The sequence below is a fragment of the Mirounga leonina genome, unplaced genomic scaffold (assembly GCF_011800145.1).
Source record: "Mirounga leonina isolate KUSES-001 unplaced genomic scaffold, KU_Mleo_1.0 Mir_180, whole genome shotgun sequence".
Taxonomy (NCBI): domain Eukaryota; kingdom Metazoa; phylum Chordata; class Mammalia; order Carnivora; family Phocidae; genus Mirounga; species Mirounga leonina.
In genome coordinates this window covers 32,285,552-32,304,866 of record NW_023270469.1, presented here as the reverse complement: position 1 = coordinate 32,304,866, position 19,315 = coordinate 32,285,552, and the positions used below count along the sequence as shown (strand labels likewise).

The 19,315-nt window shown below is 37.6% G+C and overlaps 1 protein-coding gene across 7 annotated transcripts in view; it reads left to right on the top strand.

The window, feature by feature from the left end:
• Positions 1-19,315, top strand: part of CYLD (CYLD lysine 63 deubiquitinase) — a 61,585-nt gene that overhangs the window by 40,119 nt on the left and 2,151 nt on the right. For all 7 annotated transcript variants that reach the window (XM_035025222.1, XM_035025224.1, XM_035025226.1 and 4 more), the window contains 10 exons: positions 2,926-3,305; positions 4,182-4,347; positions 5,466-5,607; positions 6,861-6,983; positions 9,103-9,194; positions 10,106-10,172; positions 15,225-15,357; positions 16,282-16,390; positions 17,409-17,527; positions 17,806-18,022. In XM_035025222.1, the coding sequence (XP_034881113.1) occupies positions 2,926-3,305; positions 4,182-4,347; positions 5,466-5,607; positions 6,861-6,983; positions 9,103-9,194; positions 10,106-10,172; positions 15,225-15,357; positions 16,282-16,390; positions 17,409-17,527; positions 17,806-18,022 (1,548 nt within the window). The remainder of the gene's footprint in view (positions 1-2,925; positions 3,306-4,181; positions 4,348-5,465; positions 5,608-6,860; positions 6,984-9,102; positions 9,195-10,105; positions 10,173-15,224; positions 15,358-16,281; positions 16,391-17,408; positions 17,528-17,805; positions 18,023-19,315) is intronic.

The window sequence follows — 19,315 nt, the reverse complement described above, 5'->3', positions numbered from 1 at the left end:
ACCTGAGGGGAGAAAGAGTATGTGAAGAACAGGAAGTAGGCCAGACTGGCTACAGCATGGTAAGCAAGGAAAATAGATATATGAAAGGAATTTGGACAGGTAGGTGGGAGCCAGATCATCCAGGACCTTGTAGATCTTGGTGAGAAATTTAATATTTATTATAAGAACACTGGAAAGCCGTTGGAAGTTTTTAAATAGGGGGATGATAGAAGATCATGGAAGATCTTTAGATTTTAAAAAGGTCTCTCTTAGAGTTGTATGGTGAATAGTTTGGAGAGGGACAAGAAGGTCAGATCAGGAAAGAGACTCATTACAGGGTGAAAGATGATGGTGGCTTGAATTAGGGAGATAATAGGGGTGAAGAGAAGAGGATGAGTTTGACATATATTTTGGAGATAGAACCAAATGCTTTGTGGATTTGGGTTTTGGGCTTGAGGGGTTGAGGGTTTGAGAAAGAAAAGAATAACTTTTAAAATTCCTATGTTAAAGGGGATCTTGGGTGGCTCAGTTGGTTAAGTGTCTGCCTTCGGCTTAGGTCATGATCCCAGGGTCCTGGGATCCAGTCCCGTGTTGGGCTCCCTGCTCTGTGGGGAGTCTGCTTCTCTCTCCCTCTGCCTTCAGCTCCCCTGCTGTGCTCACTCTCTCTGTCAGATAAATAAATTAAGTCTTAAAAAGAATAAAGTTCCTATGTTAAATATCATTACTAAAGAATCTTAAATGGATAAGATAGATAGAATAATAAGGTACAAAGTACAGTGAACACTCATGTAGTCACTACTCACTTTGAGAAAAAAACTATCCTCGTGACCTTTGAAATTCCCTTGGAGGCTCTTCCTAGAATCCTTCCCTTCATGCTCTCCTCTGAGCTCCTGTCATCTTTAATTCAGTGTTTATCATTCTCCTGGTTTTCATGATAGCCTTATAAGTTTGTACGTCTAAACAGTATACTGTTATTTCTGCGTGTTTCTGAGCTTCCTATAAAGGAATCAGACTGTATGTATGCTGTAATTTCCCCTCAATATTATGTTCCAAAGATTCATCATAGTAGTAGTGTGATTATAATTTATTTGTTCTCATTGCTGTATAGCATTCCATTCTGTTTCATTCAATTGCTGTGAAATGTCTAAATATACCACAGGATATGTTTCCAATTGACCACTGATGGACATTTGAATTGTTTTTATTTTCCTGCTATTATTAACAGCTCCGCTATTAACATTCTTACACGTGTCTAGACTGTATACTTAGAAATGGATTCACTGGGTCATGTCATATGCACATCTTTCCTTTACTAAATCATGCCACACTGTTCCCAGAGTAGTTGTACCAGTTTACACTCCCATCAGCATTGTGTAAGGGTATCATTTGCTCTTGACATTTATCTGACCAATAGTTAATGTTCTAAGACCTTGAACTTTTGAAATATCTCACATTGCTTTTGTCTTTTTTTTTATCTACTTACTAGTGAGAGCAAGAATCTTTTCACTGATGTGTTGGTGATTTGGGTATCTTTTTCTGAGTTGCCTTTCAGGCCCTTGGACCATTTTTTCCTAGGTTTTTTTTTTTTTTTGTCTTTTTTATATTGATTTATAGGCTTTTGTTCAATTTTAATCCTTTGTCAGAAATATGTATTATAGGGGCACCTGGGTGGCTCAGTCGGTTAAGCGACTGCCTTCGGCTTGGGTCATGATCTCAGGGTCCTGGGATCTAGCCCCGCATCGGGCTCCCTGCTCGGTGGGAGGCCTGCTTCTCCCTCTCCCACTCCCCCTCCTTGTGTTCCCTCTCTCGCTGTCTCTCTCTCTCTGTCAAATAAATATAAAATCTTAAAAAAAAAAATGGATTAGAAGTGTTTTCTCCTTGTCTGGCTCATATTCTTACTCTTGTTATGATGCCTTTTAATGAATAAGTAGCTCAATTTTAATATCATATTTGTCAGTCTTTTCCTTTATGGCTTGTATACTTATATTCAAAAAATTACTCTCTGGCCTAAAATCACAAAGAACATTCTTGTATATTATATTGTCTTCCAGAAGCTTATAGTCTTGCCTTTCACATTTGTCTTTGAAACACCTGGAAGTGATTTTTGTGTAGAGCATGCAGTACAGCTTCAGTTTAATTTTTTTTTAAAGTTCCGGTAACGGATGATCTCAGTATTATTTATTGAGAAGTTTATTCCCTGCCCTTCCCTCCATGGTCTGCAGTGCCTGCCTGGCATCTGTATTAGTTATCCTAAGGAAATAGCTTTTGGCTTTCTCTTTTTGTATGTTGGTTTTGTCTTAAATTAGTTCCTGTTTTTGTAAATTTATCTGGTTTTGATTCTCTTTGCTGTATGTTTGTCTTCTCTTTCATTAATTCCTGTTGTATTTATTCTTTTCCTCTGGACTGTTTTTTGGGAGGTTAATCTGTTCTTCCAACTTCCTAAGTTGTATTCTGAGTTCATTAATATTCTTTTTTTTCTAAAATAAACTGTATTAAGTCTGTACATTTCCTTTGTAAGTACTAATTTAGTTGTGCTCCACAAGCGTTTGTTGCTTCTTTCTCTTTTTCCTTTATTTTAAAAATTTACATAATCATTTCTTTTTTGGTCCTTTAGTTACTTAGAAGCGTCTTTCTAAATTTTTTGGTATTTTTTGGTCCTGTTTTCTAACTTAATTGTATTATGGACAAAGTAAAACCTATTTAATACCAATCAATAATAGATTTTTTTGGTTTGAACAGTTGGGTGCCATTTACTGAGGTAGAAAAATCTGGAGGTGGGAGGAGAATCTAGACCACTGTTTGGAGAGATTAAGTGTGCAATGCTTACAAGAATCCTTCTAGAGTCAAAGTGGGCAGTTGGACTAGGCGTGTATATTAATTTTTAGAGATATGGGCATATTTAATATTCTTGAATACATTTTTCTAAATAAAAATAATTTTTTATAGTTGCTGAAGACCCTGCAAAATCGCTTACAGAGATATCTCCAGACTTTGGACACGCTTCACCACCCCTGCAGCCTCCTTCCATGAACTCATTATCCACTGAGAACAGATTTCACTCTTTACCATTCAGTCTGACAAAGATGCCCAATACCAATGGAAGTATTGGCCACAGTCCACTCTCTCTGTCCGTTCAGTCCGTGATGGGAGAGCTAAACAATGCACCTGTCCAGGAGAGTCCACCCTTGGCCATGACTTCTGGGAACTCACATGGTCTGGAAGTGGGCTCTCTGGCTGAAGTGAAAGAGAATCCGCCTTTCTATGGGGTGATCCGTTGGATTGGTCAGCCACCAGGACTCAACGAAGTGCTAGCTGGACTGGAACTGGTAATTTAATTTGACTTAAAAATTGCAGTTCTTCTCTGGAATTCTGTGTATTTTTTTCCCTATTATGCTTTTTTTTGTCAAAATGTTTTGTCAGAAAGGCATCACTAGGAAAAATTTTATTCCCGTGTCACCCAACTTCTTTGCCACCCATGAAGCATCTGACCCACTTGTTCCTGATGTTAGTTCATCTATGTTCAACTAATGAAAACAGATTTTTAGACTAATGTGTTTAGGCTCATTACATTAAACAGAATACAGTAAGGAAAGCAAATCTGTTATCAGCTTTCTTTTTCTTCCTCAGTCTCCCTCCCCTAGTCAGTTCTAATATTTATATCATCGGTTTTAAGATTAATTGCCATTTTTAGAGATTTTTTGTGATCTTTATTAGAGGGAAAGATTTTCCCTTTGGAGACTAGGAAAGCATAACGTTTGGCATTTCATGATCTGGAAAGGATAATTTGAGAACATTTAACTTTTATCTATAAAATATATTTCTTAAAAAATTTGTTTGCATGCCAGTGAATGCTACTTTTGGGGAGGGGCAGTTGTTAAAATAAATCGCCTCTGCCCCTTAGTTTCAGTACTTGTGGAAATGGTGTGGGAAAGTTGGTTAACCAGGGAAGGTTTAAGCACACATTCTAGAAGAAAATACATTGAGGACTTCATGTTGGATTAAGGAATTAATTTCTTAAATGATTGATTGTGGGCTGAAGCACTGGTTAGTCGATCCTTTTTTTTCTGATGGAGTTCTCGGGACAGGCGTGATGAGGGAATTCTGAGAAAGGCCGAGCCAGAAACACATCTTAGCAACCTTCGTTCCTTGTATGCTATGTTGCAAGGTGCAGAGTAACACATACCGAAGCATTTCTTTTTCAGGAAGATGAATGTGCGGGCTGTACGGATGGAACCTTTAGGGGCACTCGGTACTTCACCTGTGCCCTGAAGAAGGCGCTGTTTGTTAAACTGAAGAGCTGCAGGCCCGACTCTAGGTTTGCCTCTCTGCAGCCAGTTTCCAATCAGATTGAACGCTGTAATTCTCTAGGTATTTGGATGCCTTTCGTTTACTTTACCAATCTGGAGTGACTCTGGTTCTGATCTCAGGCCATTTTGCAGTAGGAGGCAGTGACAGCGTTTATACATATTTCTTGCCAATGTTCATCAGCTCGTAAATCAGTAAAAATTGCTACTTGGTGTATAAGAAAGTTACAGTTGTCCCAAGAGGGGACTTTTGAAAAAAATATCAGGAAAAAAAATGAGATTTGGAAAGTGAAAAATAGTGGGACTTATTTTTCTCTTCCTGTTGGTCGCCAGCATTTTTTTAATGTTTTTAAAATATTTGTTTGACAGAGAGAGGGAGAGAGCACAAGCAGGGGGAGCGGCAGGTGGAGGGAGAGGGAGAAGCAGGCTCCCAGCTGAGCAGGGAGCCCGATGCGGGCCTCGATCCCAGGACCCTGGGGTCATGACCTGAGCCAAAGGCAGACGTGTAATTGACTGGGCCACCCAGGAGCCCTGGTCGCCAGCATGTAATTTTTAAAAACACAGAGGTGGAAATTGAAAAGTGGCCTTCTTTTGGTGTATCGAGTACACCAATAAACATAGCTTATCAAGGAGTCAGCACTGTTACACGAAGTAGTTTTAGATTGATTCATAGAGGACAGATCCCCTCATCATTCATAACAGGGGACAGTTTCCTGATGCTATATCCCTTTCCAGTTTGGGGTAATAGTTCTGAAGCATCTTGACAGTTAAGCAACTATCAATAGGAAAGCCATCTTTATGAAAAACATTTTTCCTTACAGTTGAAGTAGTGCTGTGGAATTTTTTTGTTTTCTTTTTCGACTTGAAGATGAAACATCTCAGACAAGTTATAAAATATTCGGGGAACAAAATATTTTATTTGGCAGATGCTTTTTATACAGTACTTAATACCCTGAAGTGTTTTTTAAATGGTGGAGGAAGTGAGGTTGAAATGAGCAGTAGCATTTTTACAAGCCAAGCTGAAGAACAATGAACCCAAACCTACCTTTTACTTAGTTTTAAGTCATGAAACAAATTTTGCCTCAGAATACAAAAATGTATTTTAAAATGAAGAAATATATAGGAGTACATATTGTAATAGTTAAAAAGGGTACTTTGGCATTTTCATTTTTATGTTTGCAGCATTTGGAGGCTACTTGAGTGAAGTAGTAGAAGAAAATACCCCACCCAAAATGGAAAAAGAAGGTTTAGAGATAATGATTGGAAAGAAGAAGGGTATCCAGGGTCATTACAATTCTTGTTATTTAGACTCAACCTTATTCTGGTAAGTTTCAAATTAATGCAATAGGGATATAGTTCCACGGGGGCAGAGGCGTGTGTGTGTGTGTGTGTGCGCGCGCGCACATGCGTGTACATGTTGCATGTGCATGAAAGAAACTGCTAACTGCCTTTGAGTGGCTGGGGAACAGGAAAAAAAGGGAGATTTACATTTCATTATACCCTTTGGAAGCTATTGAACGTGGTCTCGTGCTCGTATCCAAAAAAATTACTATAAAAGTAATGCTGTGAGGGAGGAGTAAGACTGATAGTGTTACGGGGGGACAGATATTCTGGGAAATCGTGTGACTGAAGAGAATTAAGAGAGTTTTTTTTAAAGACTTATGTTCCGTAGAAGCACAGTTGCCCTCATATATGTAGTTTATTCCAAAGTTGAACGACTTAACACGGCAAGAAGTTTTACACTGAGATCCAACCAAGTTCGCTGCTAGTTAAGTTGAATGTAACTGACCAGCTGTCTACAGCCATGTTGTAAGAATTAGGAACTCAGTGGGGTGTTAACATTTTAAAAGTGGGGAGGAGAGCAAACGTGGTGGGCCATTCTTTTTGGCAGAATACTTTACATCTCGTGGGTATGTAAGGATAAAAACAAGCCCTAAAGAACTGATAAAAGACTTTTTAGATTTCCTGATAAAAATTTGTATTGGCCAAATTTCCTTTTTCTTTGATCCTAGCAAGTCACTGCTGTTAGTCGCTCAAGTGATTTTGGCACAAGTGATTTTGGCATTTAAAAGAAATTTCTCTCTCTGCAAAGGGGTGTGTGGGGAGAGAGGTAGGATATCCGGAGTGGGTTATATACTGTGTATGTGTATGCCTTGGGAAGTAGTTTCAGACTTCCTCCTCTGTTGTCTGTCTGTACTTCGACTCAGATTTGTAGGCCCCTTTTCAGCTTTTGCAGAGAAGTTCACTTAATATACTTGAGGCATGTTTTTATCCTTTAACACTGTCAATCAATAGTTTGTTTTCTCAATATTGGTATTTTTAACTTAGAAGGATCTCTAGACCCTGATGATTAAACGATGGGAAACTTAACGGGTGTCTCTGGGACCTGTGTTAACGGAAAGCACTAATTTGTATGTTCCTTGTTCTCCAGACTTTGTGTGTTTTCTCTTCAATTCTCTTTAGTCTCTGTTTCCCAAAAAGTATCATTTTAGTATCTGTTCAGTATCTTTTTAGTATTCTGTTTAGTATCTGTGGTACGTGTACAGCATGAGGAAAAATACTCCTTTTATTTTACAGCTTGTTTGCTTTTAGTTCTGTTCTGGACACTGTGTTACTTAGACCTAAAGAAAAGAATGATGTAGAATATTATAGTGAAACTCAGGAGCTACTGAGGACAGAAATTGTTAATCCTCTGAGAATGTAAGTAGAAGATCTATACTTATTTTGCCTTTAGATGGTGTCCTATTTGCTGTTTTTTGGTCTAGTAATTAATTTATACCTGCTTTCATTTATTAAGGAATGGGTGAAAATTTGTTGATGAAGTATGATTGAACCTTTACTGCCTTTACTTATTTAATTTCTAAATCTGGTTAGGGTGTAGCACATAGCGTATGCCATAAAATGATGAAACCATTTTGGTAGAGTCCAATTTAGTAATTGCAGTAGGTTTAGAAAAGCTGATGTAAGGTACGTGGTACTCTTATCTTCTGTTATAGCTCATTCCAGCAGTTACCTCTAACAGTGATCATTCTCTCTGGTCCAATTGGCATAGTCTGGCTTCTTAAACTTAATTTTATCTGACAAAAAAGGAGCAAAGGAAAATTTTGATTTGTAGAATAGCTAGTATTTAGTACTCTTGTATTAGAAACAGATGAGATGTATTTTATTAACACCTTTGTTGGTTACAGGAATATATTTAGGCCTCCCTGCACATCCTTTAAAAAGTGATGTTTTTGGTCATTTCTTAGTTTATGAATTATAAATACGTCTTTCTTTGATCACAGAAAGCAATTTGTGATGATATAAGCTCAAGTGACGAGACATCTAGTAGAGACATTTCGTAAGTGGTAGTAGTGACGTGTGATAATTTCACATTATAAAATTTAAACTATGACGAGTTAGCTAAGGCCCTAGACTATGAAAGAAATCTGTTCACTCAGGAATATAGAGAACAAACTATGTAATTTAAAGTCCATATTAATTTGAATCTTGGGACCCTTTTCTTATTTAACAGTTAAAATTTAAAAATAGTCTGATAGAAGATTTTGATGACAAAAATGCAGAAGACTGAATAATAAAGGAGGGCATGCAGAATGGCCTACTGTATAACATGGCTAGGAAAGTAAATTATAATCTCCCTCCTTCTATCTTTTCTTTACATTCTGTAATGAAAATGACTCTAGTTTTCATCCTTTAAGGTAATTACGAGTCTTGATTTTGATATCAGTTATTTTATCTGATGCAAAGTTTTAAGTTTACTGTCCATTTCTTCTCCCAGGTAATTGATAATGGAACAAGACAGATCAAATCCAAAACTCTAGACCACTTCCTTCTCTCCTTCCCAAACATCTTAAGTCCATTAACAGAAATTATTATTATTTGGATACTGTTGTCCAACCAGTTAAGAATCATGATTAACCAGACTCTGTCACCCTGTTCACAGCAAGGCCCTTGGCAGATGCCTTGTTGTGATCAAGATTCCTTGTGTCTGCAGCGTTCCTATCTCCATTATAGCTGACTGGTTTTATCTGTTACTGAAACTTCTGCTTTCTCCGTTTCAAGCTCCTCAAAGGCAGAGTCCCTGTTTTATCACCTTATTCATTTTTATATTCCCAGTGGCTGACAGGTTAGAGTACTGTGTTCAGTGGTGGATGCTCAGTGTATGTTAGTTGCAGAGAGTTAATGAGTGAGTGAATAGTCAGTATACAAAATGGGTATTAGCTTAGCTAGTTTCGACTTGCTCTTGTTAAGCTTGTGATGGCCTCCCAGGTTTCTTCCAAAGGCATTTTTAGCGTTAGAATTTTGTGAGGGATCCCCGTGGAATATACTGAATGTGTCCTGTATTCAGATAAAGATGAGAGACAATGTCATGCACTTGATGACCAGCTTGGTTGCACTTTCAATTTTCAGTTTTTTATCAAGGCCCTTTACCATTCATTCCCTTTGGCAGCTTTTTCAGTGTTTAATATTAAAAGGACTTGCTCTCAAAGTTTTTTTTTTTTTTTTTTTTTTAAGTAAATGCTTTAATTTCTTAAGCAAATAGAATCAGAAGATCAGTCATCGTAATTTAAAAATGCTTTTTCTTAGATTAGTATATGACAGCTATTACTTAGGCATGATAGTGTCTGGGGTAATTCTGATGCTAGATTTTTAATTTGTAAACCTCAAGAAGCAGCCTATAACTGTGATTTTCAAAATAATTGTCTAGCTAAGAATTTATGTATGACATACTGGAATTATATAAGAACTGTGTGATTATCAAAATGGGTTATACTAATTTGATATATATGCCAGTATTAATTGTTTTTTACTAATGTAGATACGGATATGTGTGTGCAACAAAGATTATGAAGCTGAGGAAAATACTTGAAAAAGTTGAGGCTGCATCAGGATTTACCTCTGAAGAAAAAGGTGGCTCTTAATTTATAGGATATGCATTAAAAATAATTTGAAAGCACATGCTAAATTATTGGCAGAAATGTGTGTCTGTGTAGTTTTGGGGGTTTTATTTTAAACTAGAAATTCCTTTCTGTGTGATGTACAATTTTTTTTAAGTTCTTTTTTTAAGCTTTTATTTAAATTCCAGTTAACACACAGTGTAATATTAGTTTCTGTGTAACAGACCGTTTTGCCCCCTTTTTGTAAATACTTTCTCTCTTCTAAAAGTGAGTGATATATGGGAAAATGAATCCCTTTGAGAAGCTGCCTAGTTGTAGTACTTTAAGTTAATAAATAGTTTTTGTCTTTCCTTACAGCAATGGTATTCATCATTGTTTCCCTTTAGGGGTGAAGGGTTGCATTGGGTTCATCCCCATTTTTCCAGTTAGCTTTCCTTGTTATAAAGGGACTAACGTGGCAAACTAGAATTAAGTTTATGGTCAGAGACCATGTTTTAATCTATTCTTAGCTAATGGATTTCCTTAGAGATTCAGCTCCTGACTGTGAACATGTTAGCAGCATACTGTAAGCAGCTATGATGTTTAGAGACTTGGTAATTATTCAAATAACAGGAAACAACAAGATTATATTTCCAGTTTTATTCTGCTTAACCCCCCAGAAGAAATTAAAATTATTTCATTATACATGAATTTACTATACCTTTTCACACACAGTAAAGTTATAACAAAATTGGACTGTCCTACTTTGTCATAACTATTAAATATCCTTTATAGTTTTCATTAGGCAGGAAAACTTGAGAACTATGCTTTTAATTGAAAAAGTATCAGTTATGAAAGTGAATTTAGAATCAGAATATAACTATTATAAAAAAATAGAATGATTTAAAAATTTCATCTATGACTTATTTTTTTATTTTCTCCTAGATCCTGAAGAATTCTTGAATATCCTGTTTCATCATATTTTAAGGGTAGAGCCGTTGTTAAAAATAAGGTAACTTTTAAATTGTTACAGAAGCATTGGAAAAAATAGGCGATCTTCATTTTCTCTGCCATCATTCCAAAAAAATGATTTCTTTAGTGATTATGTAATATTGTATTTGTTTAGGAATCTTAATATGCTAGGTTTCTATGATGCAAATTTAACCATTTAATTATGTAATTAATTAGTTTAATTGTTCTCCCCATAGTATCATAGTTAACTGGAAGAGTGAATCCAGTGTAAATTTGTGCTTTTAATTTTAACCATAGTAATAAATATTATTGCAAATCATTTTCTTATAAAACTGTATACAAATATTTTTATAATTTAATTAATGAAAGATCCTAAAGGAAATCAAGATTTTAAGAGAATCTTATTCTTGGAGCGCCTGTGTGGCTCAGTCAGTTGAGCATCCAGTTCTTGATTTCAGCTCAGGTGATGATCTCAGGGTCCTGGGATGGAGCCCCACGTCTGGCTCTGTACTCAGTGGGGAATCTACCTGAGATTCTCTCCGTCTGCCCCTGCACCCGCTCATGCTTGCACTCTCTCTTTCTCTAAAGTGGATAGATTAATCTTAAAAAAAAAAAAAGAGAGAATCTTATTCTAACCCAGTCAAATACCACGAGAATGCTGTTTTTGATGATCCATCACTCAGAATTAGTTTAGCCTCATATTAGCTCTTTTGTTCCCAGTTTTGTAACTTAGCCTTTTTTTCTCCTCCATCTTGAATGAAAGTCTTGAATCTGATGCACTGAAGTTCTTAGTGAGATATTCTAAATGGATGAACTTTCCAGGTGGTTTAATGATCACAGTCTAAGTGCTGGACCCTTTTATACTTTAGCTTGGGTTCCTCTGTTGAAAATCTTGCTGATTTACTATTACTTCCCTAAGCTGGTCACGTACAAATACTCTTACTCGTCTTTGTGTCGTAAGTGATGTTGTTTGATGCCAGTGTTGAATCCTTCTGGAAGGGAAAGGAGGACAGTACCACAATTACAGTTTGATACTGTTTTGGAAGTTTTATCTAATGAAATAAGACATAATACATAAACATCAAGAATACATATTTATTCTCTATTCAGAGATGGTAATAGCTATATGAACATCTAGAAAATCGTAGAGAATTGTTCAGAAACTACTGGAAGTAACACAAGAATTTGTAATTTGGCCATGTAGACAATAATCATGGAGAAATCAATAGCATTTCTATATACCTTCTAGCAGATATGAAAAGGGAATGCTTTCATACTTCATGAAAGTATAAAATGCCAAGAAATCAATTTTATTGAGATGGGTTTTTTTTAAAAGACTTGCCCAGAGCTCAAAGGTGAGTTAATTAATTAGTGAGAAAGATTGTGTTCCAGTTAAGAATAGTAAGTTACTTAGAGATGTTAATTTTTTACAGAATGATTTGTACATAAACAGGATCTTAACTTTTTTTTTTTGAACTCAGTAAAGTGATTTTAGAGTTCTTTACAGGATGAAATGGGTGAAAACATTGAAGTTTGAGTTTTTTTTTTTTTTAAGAGCTCTATTATAAGCTGTAAGGCAAAGCACTAGACATTAAACAGTGTGATACTATATAAAAGTGGACCAATAGACCTGAATAGAAAGCTCAAAAATAGAATCTCAGTATCTTACAAGTCAGCTTTCAGACACAAATGAGGAAAGAAAGCGGTGTTTAATACATGATGTAGGAAATCTAACAGGCAATTTGGGAGAAAAAAAGTTACTTTTGTTTTCCTCTGGAAGAGCTAAATTTCAGATGATTAAAACAATTGTCTTTTTTTTTTTTCCCCCATAGCCCAACACCCTTTGTGAATGTCATAGACTCTCAGTAATAACAAAGATGAAAACAGCTGTGATTCTTGGGGGGTGAAGAGGGCTGGATACATGTAAGAGTGCATCTCGGTGCTTGAAGGGCTTGTGGGGTTTGGATAGGGCCTTGGGAAGTTCCGCCACCCCTCAAAGGGGTCACTGTTCCCCTCCCCTTTCAGTGGCCTCTTCATATGGGGAGTCACTCGTTTAAAGATTGTAAGAAGATATAAAAAGATACTTCAAACGTTAGCTTTTCTGTCCCAAGTGTCATTCTTCACCTGCACGAGCCTTTCTTTCTGAGGGAGAGTCCGCTGATGTAACAACTAGGAAGAGGAGTACCGTAAACTCTAAAATAGTGGAACAGTCTGAGAGACTGCACAGAAGTCTTACAGGACTGACGAGACAAAGGACTTTAGCCACCTAGGAGGATAAATGGCGGATTAGATAACAAACAAAATCAAATAAACAAAAACAGAATTCCCAGAAATAGAGATTAAAAATGTCTATCTCTGTATATATGCTTTATGGCTGGGAGGGGGTGCATCACTGGATGCAGTATGTATTGCTGAAGAGAGAATTGCTCATTTGGATGATAGATCTGAAGAAAGTACCTGGAATGTAGCCCCAAGGGAAAGAAGTTGGAAAACGAGAGAGGATAAGAGATGTGGAAGACAGATTCTAAGTGCAGTTCTAGGAGACACTGGAGAGAATGGGGAAGAAGCAATAATTTTGATAGATAACAGCTGAATATTTTCCAGAATTTTTGGCAGACTTAAGTTCTAAGAAGAAAGGTGCACAGGATTCCTGAGCAGGAAGAACCAGGACTAAATCACCTAACTCAGAGACTTACTACAGAATATACTTTAGAAAGACAAAGCTGAATTTAGAACAAAGGAGTAGTATGCTAGAAACAAGGAAGAATCAAGGTCATAAATATAGGTAAATTAAGCCTTCATACTCAAAAAACAACAATAACAAGAGTACTGGTAATGATGACTCGTGTGGGGTGTTAAAGAGAAGGTAAAACTGAAGTCATAGCCACTTGTAAGAGAGAATAGCGCACAGAGGCAAAGAAAAATTCCAAGAAACAGAATAAAATTGGCAATCAAGGGCGCCTGGGTGGCTCAGTTGGTTAAGCGACTGCCTTCGGCTCAGGTCATGATCCTGGAGTCCAGGGATCGAGTCCCGCATCGGACTCCCTGCTCAGCGGGGAGTCTGCTTCTCCCTCTGATCCTCCCCCTCTCATGCTCTCTGTCTCACATTCTCTCTCTCAGATAAATAAATTAAAAAAAAAAATTGGCAATCAAGAAGCAAAGATACAGGGCAGTTTCAGGTTGAATTACTGAATACTTCTCGTTATAGAACATGGTCTGGGTATTCTTATTACATGGATATATTCTATTCCACAGTGCTAGATAGCCCAGAATCTAAAGAATTTTGTTTTTATCTTCTCCATAGATATATGTTTTCTTTTAAGGTTAATGCAACATTTGTACCCTTGTGCTTTTAGATTTTCTTAGTGGAAAACGGCAATCTAAATTGTACGGTTCTGTGCCATCCCACCAGCTTTGTTGTAATTCTTGTGTCTGTGTGCCTTAATGACCCGCTTATTACTTTAGGGTTTTGGCCTTCTAAAACTGTGGTAATGAGATTTGAGTGCTTGTTTTTTTTTCTCCCCCAGCCCCCTCCCAGGCTCCTAATCCATCTGCCTCAATATCGCAAAGCTGTTGGTCTTCATCCTCATTTCTGGTTCCCTTCTCTCGATGCCTGCTCTTGGGTTCCCATCAACCACGATTCCCCTTCTCCCCTCACCATTATTATGTCTAATTGTTGCAACTACTGACCTCGACCACTTTATGCTTTCTTAGTTTCCTGTCCTATTTTTTTTTTCCCTGTTACCTGTAAGTTAAATTTTTTTGTGCTTTTGGCTTTCACAGAAAAATGCTGGTCTTTTATAAAGTCATCAACAACCAAGTAAAATATTGATAGAGCATAACCTTCAGGTTTTTTGGTTATCATTTGTTTTTATTTGTTGTGGGTTCTCATGAATCTCCTGGCTTTGTTAACAAGTAAGTTTTATTTATTTCAGGACATAAGTTGCTTGGAAAGCTGAGGGCTTTGAAGGTTGGTCTCTGAACAGCTGTTTCATTATGGAAACTATGTTAATAAGTTTCTATAAAAATCTTGAAATCTAGCTATAAAAATAGGTTGATTCTGTACCCAGAAATTCTGCTGGGAAGGTAAATAGTACACATAAAGATTATTAATCCTTTTGGTAGAGTTAGTTTTTTAAAGATTAATGGCATTCTATAGTAAAATATTTAGTTAGTTAATTTAAGATTTTATTTATTTAAAGAGGAGAGGGAGAGCATGTGTGAGCGGGGGAAGGGGCAGGGAGAGGGAGAGAGATCTCAAGCAGACCACGCTGAGTGCCGATCCCGACATGGGGCTTGATCTCCCAACCCTGAGACCATGACCCAAGCCGAAATCAGGAGTTGGACTCCCAACGGACTGAGCCACCCAGGTGCCCCTGTTGTAAAATATTTGAAAGGGAAAATGTATAATATATTGGTAACACTGTGACAGGCATATAGTAGGAGCTTACTTGGTATTTGTTGAATAAATGAGTGACCACCTAAAGAGATAGCATGCTTTCGTGGAAAGAATAGTCAGTGGTTGATAGGACACCTGGTTTCTACACATGGCTCTGCTTTAAGTTGCCGGGAAGCGATGATTATTCTTTCCTAGAACTCAGGGCCTTCATTTTAGAAGTGAAGCGTTGAGTCTGGAAGGTCTCTAAGGGTCTGTCCCATTCAGAGACATAAGAATTTATTTTCCTGTTTAAAGCATTAAATGCCTTTTAGATTTTAAACAATCAATAGTTTAATGGATTGCTGATTAAAAATCCTTTTTAGATTTAGACAGTTAAGTTGAACCAAGTAATTTTAGCTTCCGGTTGTTACTGTTCACACAGTGCTTCTCGACTGCAGATGTTATTCCATTATTTTTCTGCTGATCCCTAAGGGGACTTTTGGATATGAAAACTAAAATAAGAACTCATTGTTAAGGTTTTATGCAAAGTACATTTAATTAATTAATCTGCATTATTGTTTTTCACCTGTTCTGATGACCCAGGGGCACCGTCAATGCCGTAGGTTTTTCTGGCCTCAAATACTGCTGGGACAGCTTCACGTCCTGACTTAAGCATTTTGGAGAAAAATGATGTTTCTTTCTGCATGTTTTTAGATCAGCAGGTCAAAAAGTACAAGATTGTTACTTCTATCAAATTTTTATGGAAAAAAATGAGAAAGTTGGAGTTCCTACAATTCAGCAGTTATTGGAATGGTCTTTTATCAACAGTAACCTGAAATTTGCAGAGGTTAGTGATTATTATATTTTATGTGACATACCTTAGTAATCTTGAGACTACTACTAGATTTAATAACTGTTAATTTTACCCCACTGAGAACATAGTAACTGTTAACAAAACACAAATTAAGAAAAAAAAAAAAAAAGTTCAGTGTTTCAGTTGTGTCCTTGCAGAAAATGCCTTAGAATTAAGATTAGACTTTCTGGATTTTCGGTGCAAAAGAAAATATAAAGCTAATTTGTAACTTGAAAACTTTTAAGTAGTATTTGAAGCAAAAGGAAGAATTGTGTTTTTTTTTAAACTGTCATTTTACCCAGTTTAACATTTTATCTAAGCATATTAGCCAAACATATCAAAAAAGAATGTTTACTTTTCCTTCAACAAGAGACAAAATAAATTCACTTATATTGGTTTGTTAGTGAACAAGTGATAGGAATTATTTTTCTTTTATTGTTTACTGTGTTTTCATGATCTTAGTGGTACGTGCTTGTGGTTTATTTTTATTGAATTTATTTCTGAAAGAATGTTCTGGTAAAGCTTTTAATGGCTACAGTTATTTGTTGAAATAGAAGGAATGGTGTCCTTCAGTGACCACAGTTTCTTTATTATACTTGCCAAAACAATCTTTCTAAAATGTTTGTTTTAAATATAAACCCACAGTGGAGTGTTACTCTAGATTGTCATCGTATTGTTAGAGACCCAGGGTTGTTGACCTGCCTGACCTCTGGGTGTCCAGGAAATGGATCCTGGACCACTTGAAAACTTGTGGCTCATTGGTTCTCCCCGCTCTGCATTCACGCTCGGATCCTGCATACAGGCCGTTGGTATTATAGCAGAACCTCTGCTTGGCGTGGTGACCATGACTGCTTCGGTTTCATAGGGAGAATTTTGTTCAGCACTTTGATTCTAAAAATACATGTATCTTGTTTTTAGGCACCATCATGTCTGATTATTCAGATGCCTCGATTTGGAAAAGACTTTAAACTGTTTAAAAAAATTTTTCCTTCTCTGGAGTTAAATATAACAGATTTACTTGAAGATAGTAAGTATAAGATTTTTGTTTGTTTTGTTTATTTTTCACAAATAGGCCAGTCTCATTAATTATGAGTCAGAGTCTAACAGGATACGGTTCTTCCAAAAAGCAATTCAGGATCTGAAGAGCCTGAAATACTAAGCTAGTACTTTCAGTTTTAGGTATTCTGAGAAAATAATCAGAGATGCAAATAAATATTCTATATACAGATGTATTTATTGTCACATGATTAAGAAATCAGGAACAATCTATTTGAGAGAAGAGTAGTTAAATGAATTATGGTGTATCTGTACAATGGAACTACTGCCATTGAAATTCATGTTTGTGAAGGTAGTTTTAATGTAATGTGAAGTGAAAAGGTAAGTTGGTCCTTTCTATAAGAGGACCCCCCCCCCAACGCACACGCACACATGCACACACAGGGTTACATAAATCTGCAGATATAAAATTATTGGAGAAAATTCACAATAGTGTTGACAGTGGTTATCCCTTGCCAACTGAAATTGTAGATGCTTACAGTTTTCTTCTTTATATTTTTTTCATTCTTTGAATTGTCATCAGTAGACGTTTCATAATTGTGTAAAAACACTCTAGAATACACTGTTTTTAAAAAATTGTCACTTGGGGCGCCTGGGTGGCTCACTTGGTTAAATGTCTGCCTTCAGCTCAGTCATGATCCCAGGTTCCTGGGATCGAGTGCCAAGCCCCGAGTCAGGCTCCCTGCCCAGCGGGAAGCCTGCTTCTCCCTCTCCCTCTCCCTGCCCCCTGCTCGTGCTCTCTCTCGCTTGCACTCTCTCTCTCTCAAATAAATCTTAAAAAAAAAAAAAACAACCTGTCACTTGATCATAGAAAATGTCTTTTCAAAGATATCCCGAGTCCAAGGAAATATAACATTTATGGGGACAGGGAGGGGTGGACTTGTTGATGCTAAGTCCTCAATAAAGCTTACCTTTTCCTTTTAATTTGTTTAATGGAAGAACACATGTTTAAAGGCCCCATAACCTGTCTCCCACCCCTACCGTTTTAGCCCCCAGGCAGTGCCGGATATGCGGGGGGCTCGCCATGTACGAGTGTAGAGAGTGTTATGATGACCTTGACATCTCCGCTGGAAACATCAAGCAGTTTTGTAAAACCTGCAACACTCAAGTAAGCGTGACGTCACTTAATGGATGTTCTCTCCTGAAATAGGAAATTATTTGTAGTTGGAGTTGGAAACATTTTGGAAACTTTTCAAAACCATTATTAACTTGAATTGATAATCAAATGGTATTGCTCATGCGTCTTCTGTTTCGTCGGTGGACTGTTGAGAAGTACTTGGTTGCTGTTGATCGGGTTGAATTGAGTTAGAGTAAGTGGGGCCCATTTGCAGGAAACACGTGAGCCAAAGGGCTCACGAGTGACATTCCCTTCATGCTCCGTTTCAGGTCCACCTTCATCCCAAGAGACTGAACCATAAATATAACCCGGTGTCACTTCCCAAAGATTTACCTGACTGGGACTGGAGGCACGGCTGCATCCCCTGCCAGAAGATGGAATTGTTTGCTGTTCTCTGCATAGAAACAAGTCACTATGTCGCTTTTGTGAAGTATGGGAAGGATGACTCTGCCTGGCTCTTCTTTGACAGCATGGCGGATCGGGATGGTATTTTGTTTTGCTTTGTTTTTTTAAAGATTTTATTTATTTATTTGAGAGGGGGGGGAGAGAGAGAGAGAGCACCAGCGGAGGGAGGGGCAGAGCGAGAAGGAGAAGCAGACCCCCTGATGATCAGGGAACCCGATGCGGGGCTCGATCCCATGACGCTGGGATCATGACCTGAGCTGAAGGCAGATGCTTCACCAACTGAGCCACCCAGGTGCCCCCGGGATGGTTTTAAGAACTTTTCTTCTACGTGTGGCACCGTTTTAGTTTGCAGTGGGATAGTTCATAGCGGATAGTCTGTTCTGAGTCATAGAGTAGTGTATGTGGAAAGCCTCTCAGGAGTATTTTGGTGACATAGTCTTTATATCTTGAAATGCATATGCAGCCCTGTTACTAAATTAAGGAACAGTATCATTGTGATATTTTGACACACGTGGTTTTTATTAAAAGAAGGATCCTAAAATTCTTATTTTAGGGCTGAGAAGTTTTCGTTTCAGCTTCGTCGTCTTTTACTCTCAGGCCCCTCTCCGTTTCGCTACAAGCCGTAGTCACCATTCATGAAGCGCCTACGCGCCGAGCTCTCTGGGAAGTACGTTGAGTCATTGTCCCGAAATCCCTGCAAGATGGGGGACTACTCCTCTTTTCCTGTTATTAAAACTGAAGTTAAGGTGCCTGAGGTCACATAGCTTGTATTTAACTCCATCTTTCTGACCTCATTGCTTCTGTCTTTTATACTACGCACGACATTGTCTTCTAAATGATGAAGCAAAGAATAGAAACAAATACCTTCTTTGGAAAAATAAGCCTATTCTGCGTGTAATATTTCTTCCCGAAACGGGGAGTATGCTGCACCTTCTCAGCCATGTTCGAGGACGCTTAGGCATTGTTTAACCAATACATAACGAGCACATGTCCAGTACCAGGGGCTCTCAGGTAACTGAAAAGCATCTGGGGGTCGGACATTTGGAAAAGCCTTTGAGGGGTTGGGCCGGGAGCACCTAAAACCACACCAGTGCCCTCATTCAGTCTGATGATATGTGAAGCAAAGCCTTGCACAAATATGTATTTAAAAATTAGGGAAGTGTAATAGTATTCATTTTGCTAGATGTGCTCTAAACTGGATGATCTCATGGTGGAGTGACCGGGGTCTTTCTGTCTGGGAGGGGACACGGGATGTGAGGAGTTGGATGTTGTGTGATTACGCATATTATGGAACACTATTCCCTGAATACAGAGAAGCCTATAAAGTGGGTTTTGGACTTTGCTCAGGATATGCTTCCTTTTACTGGTTTTATT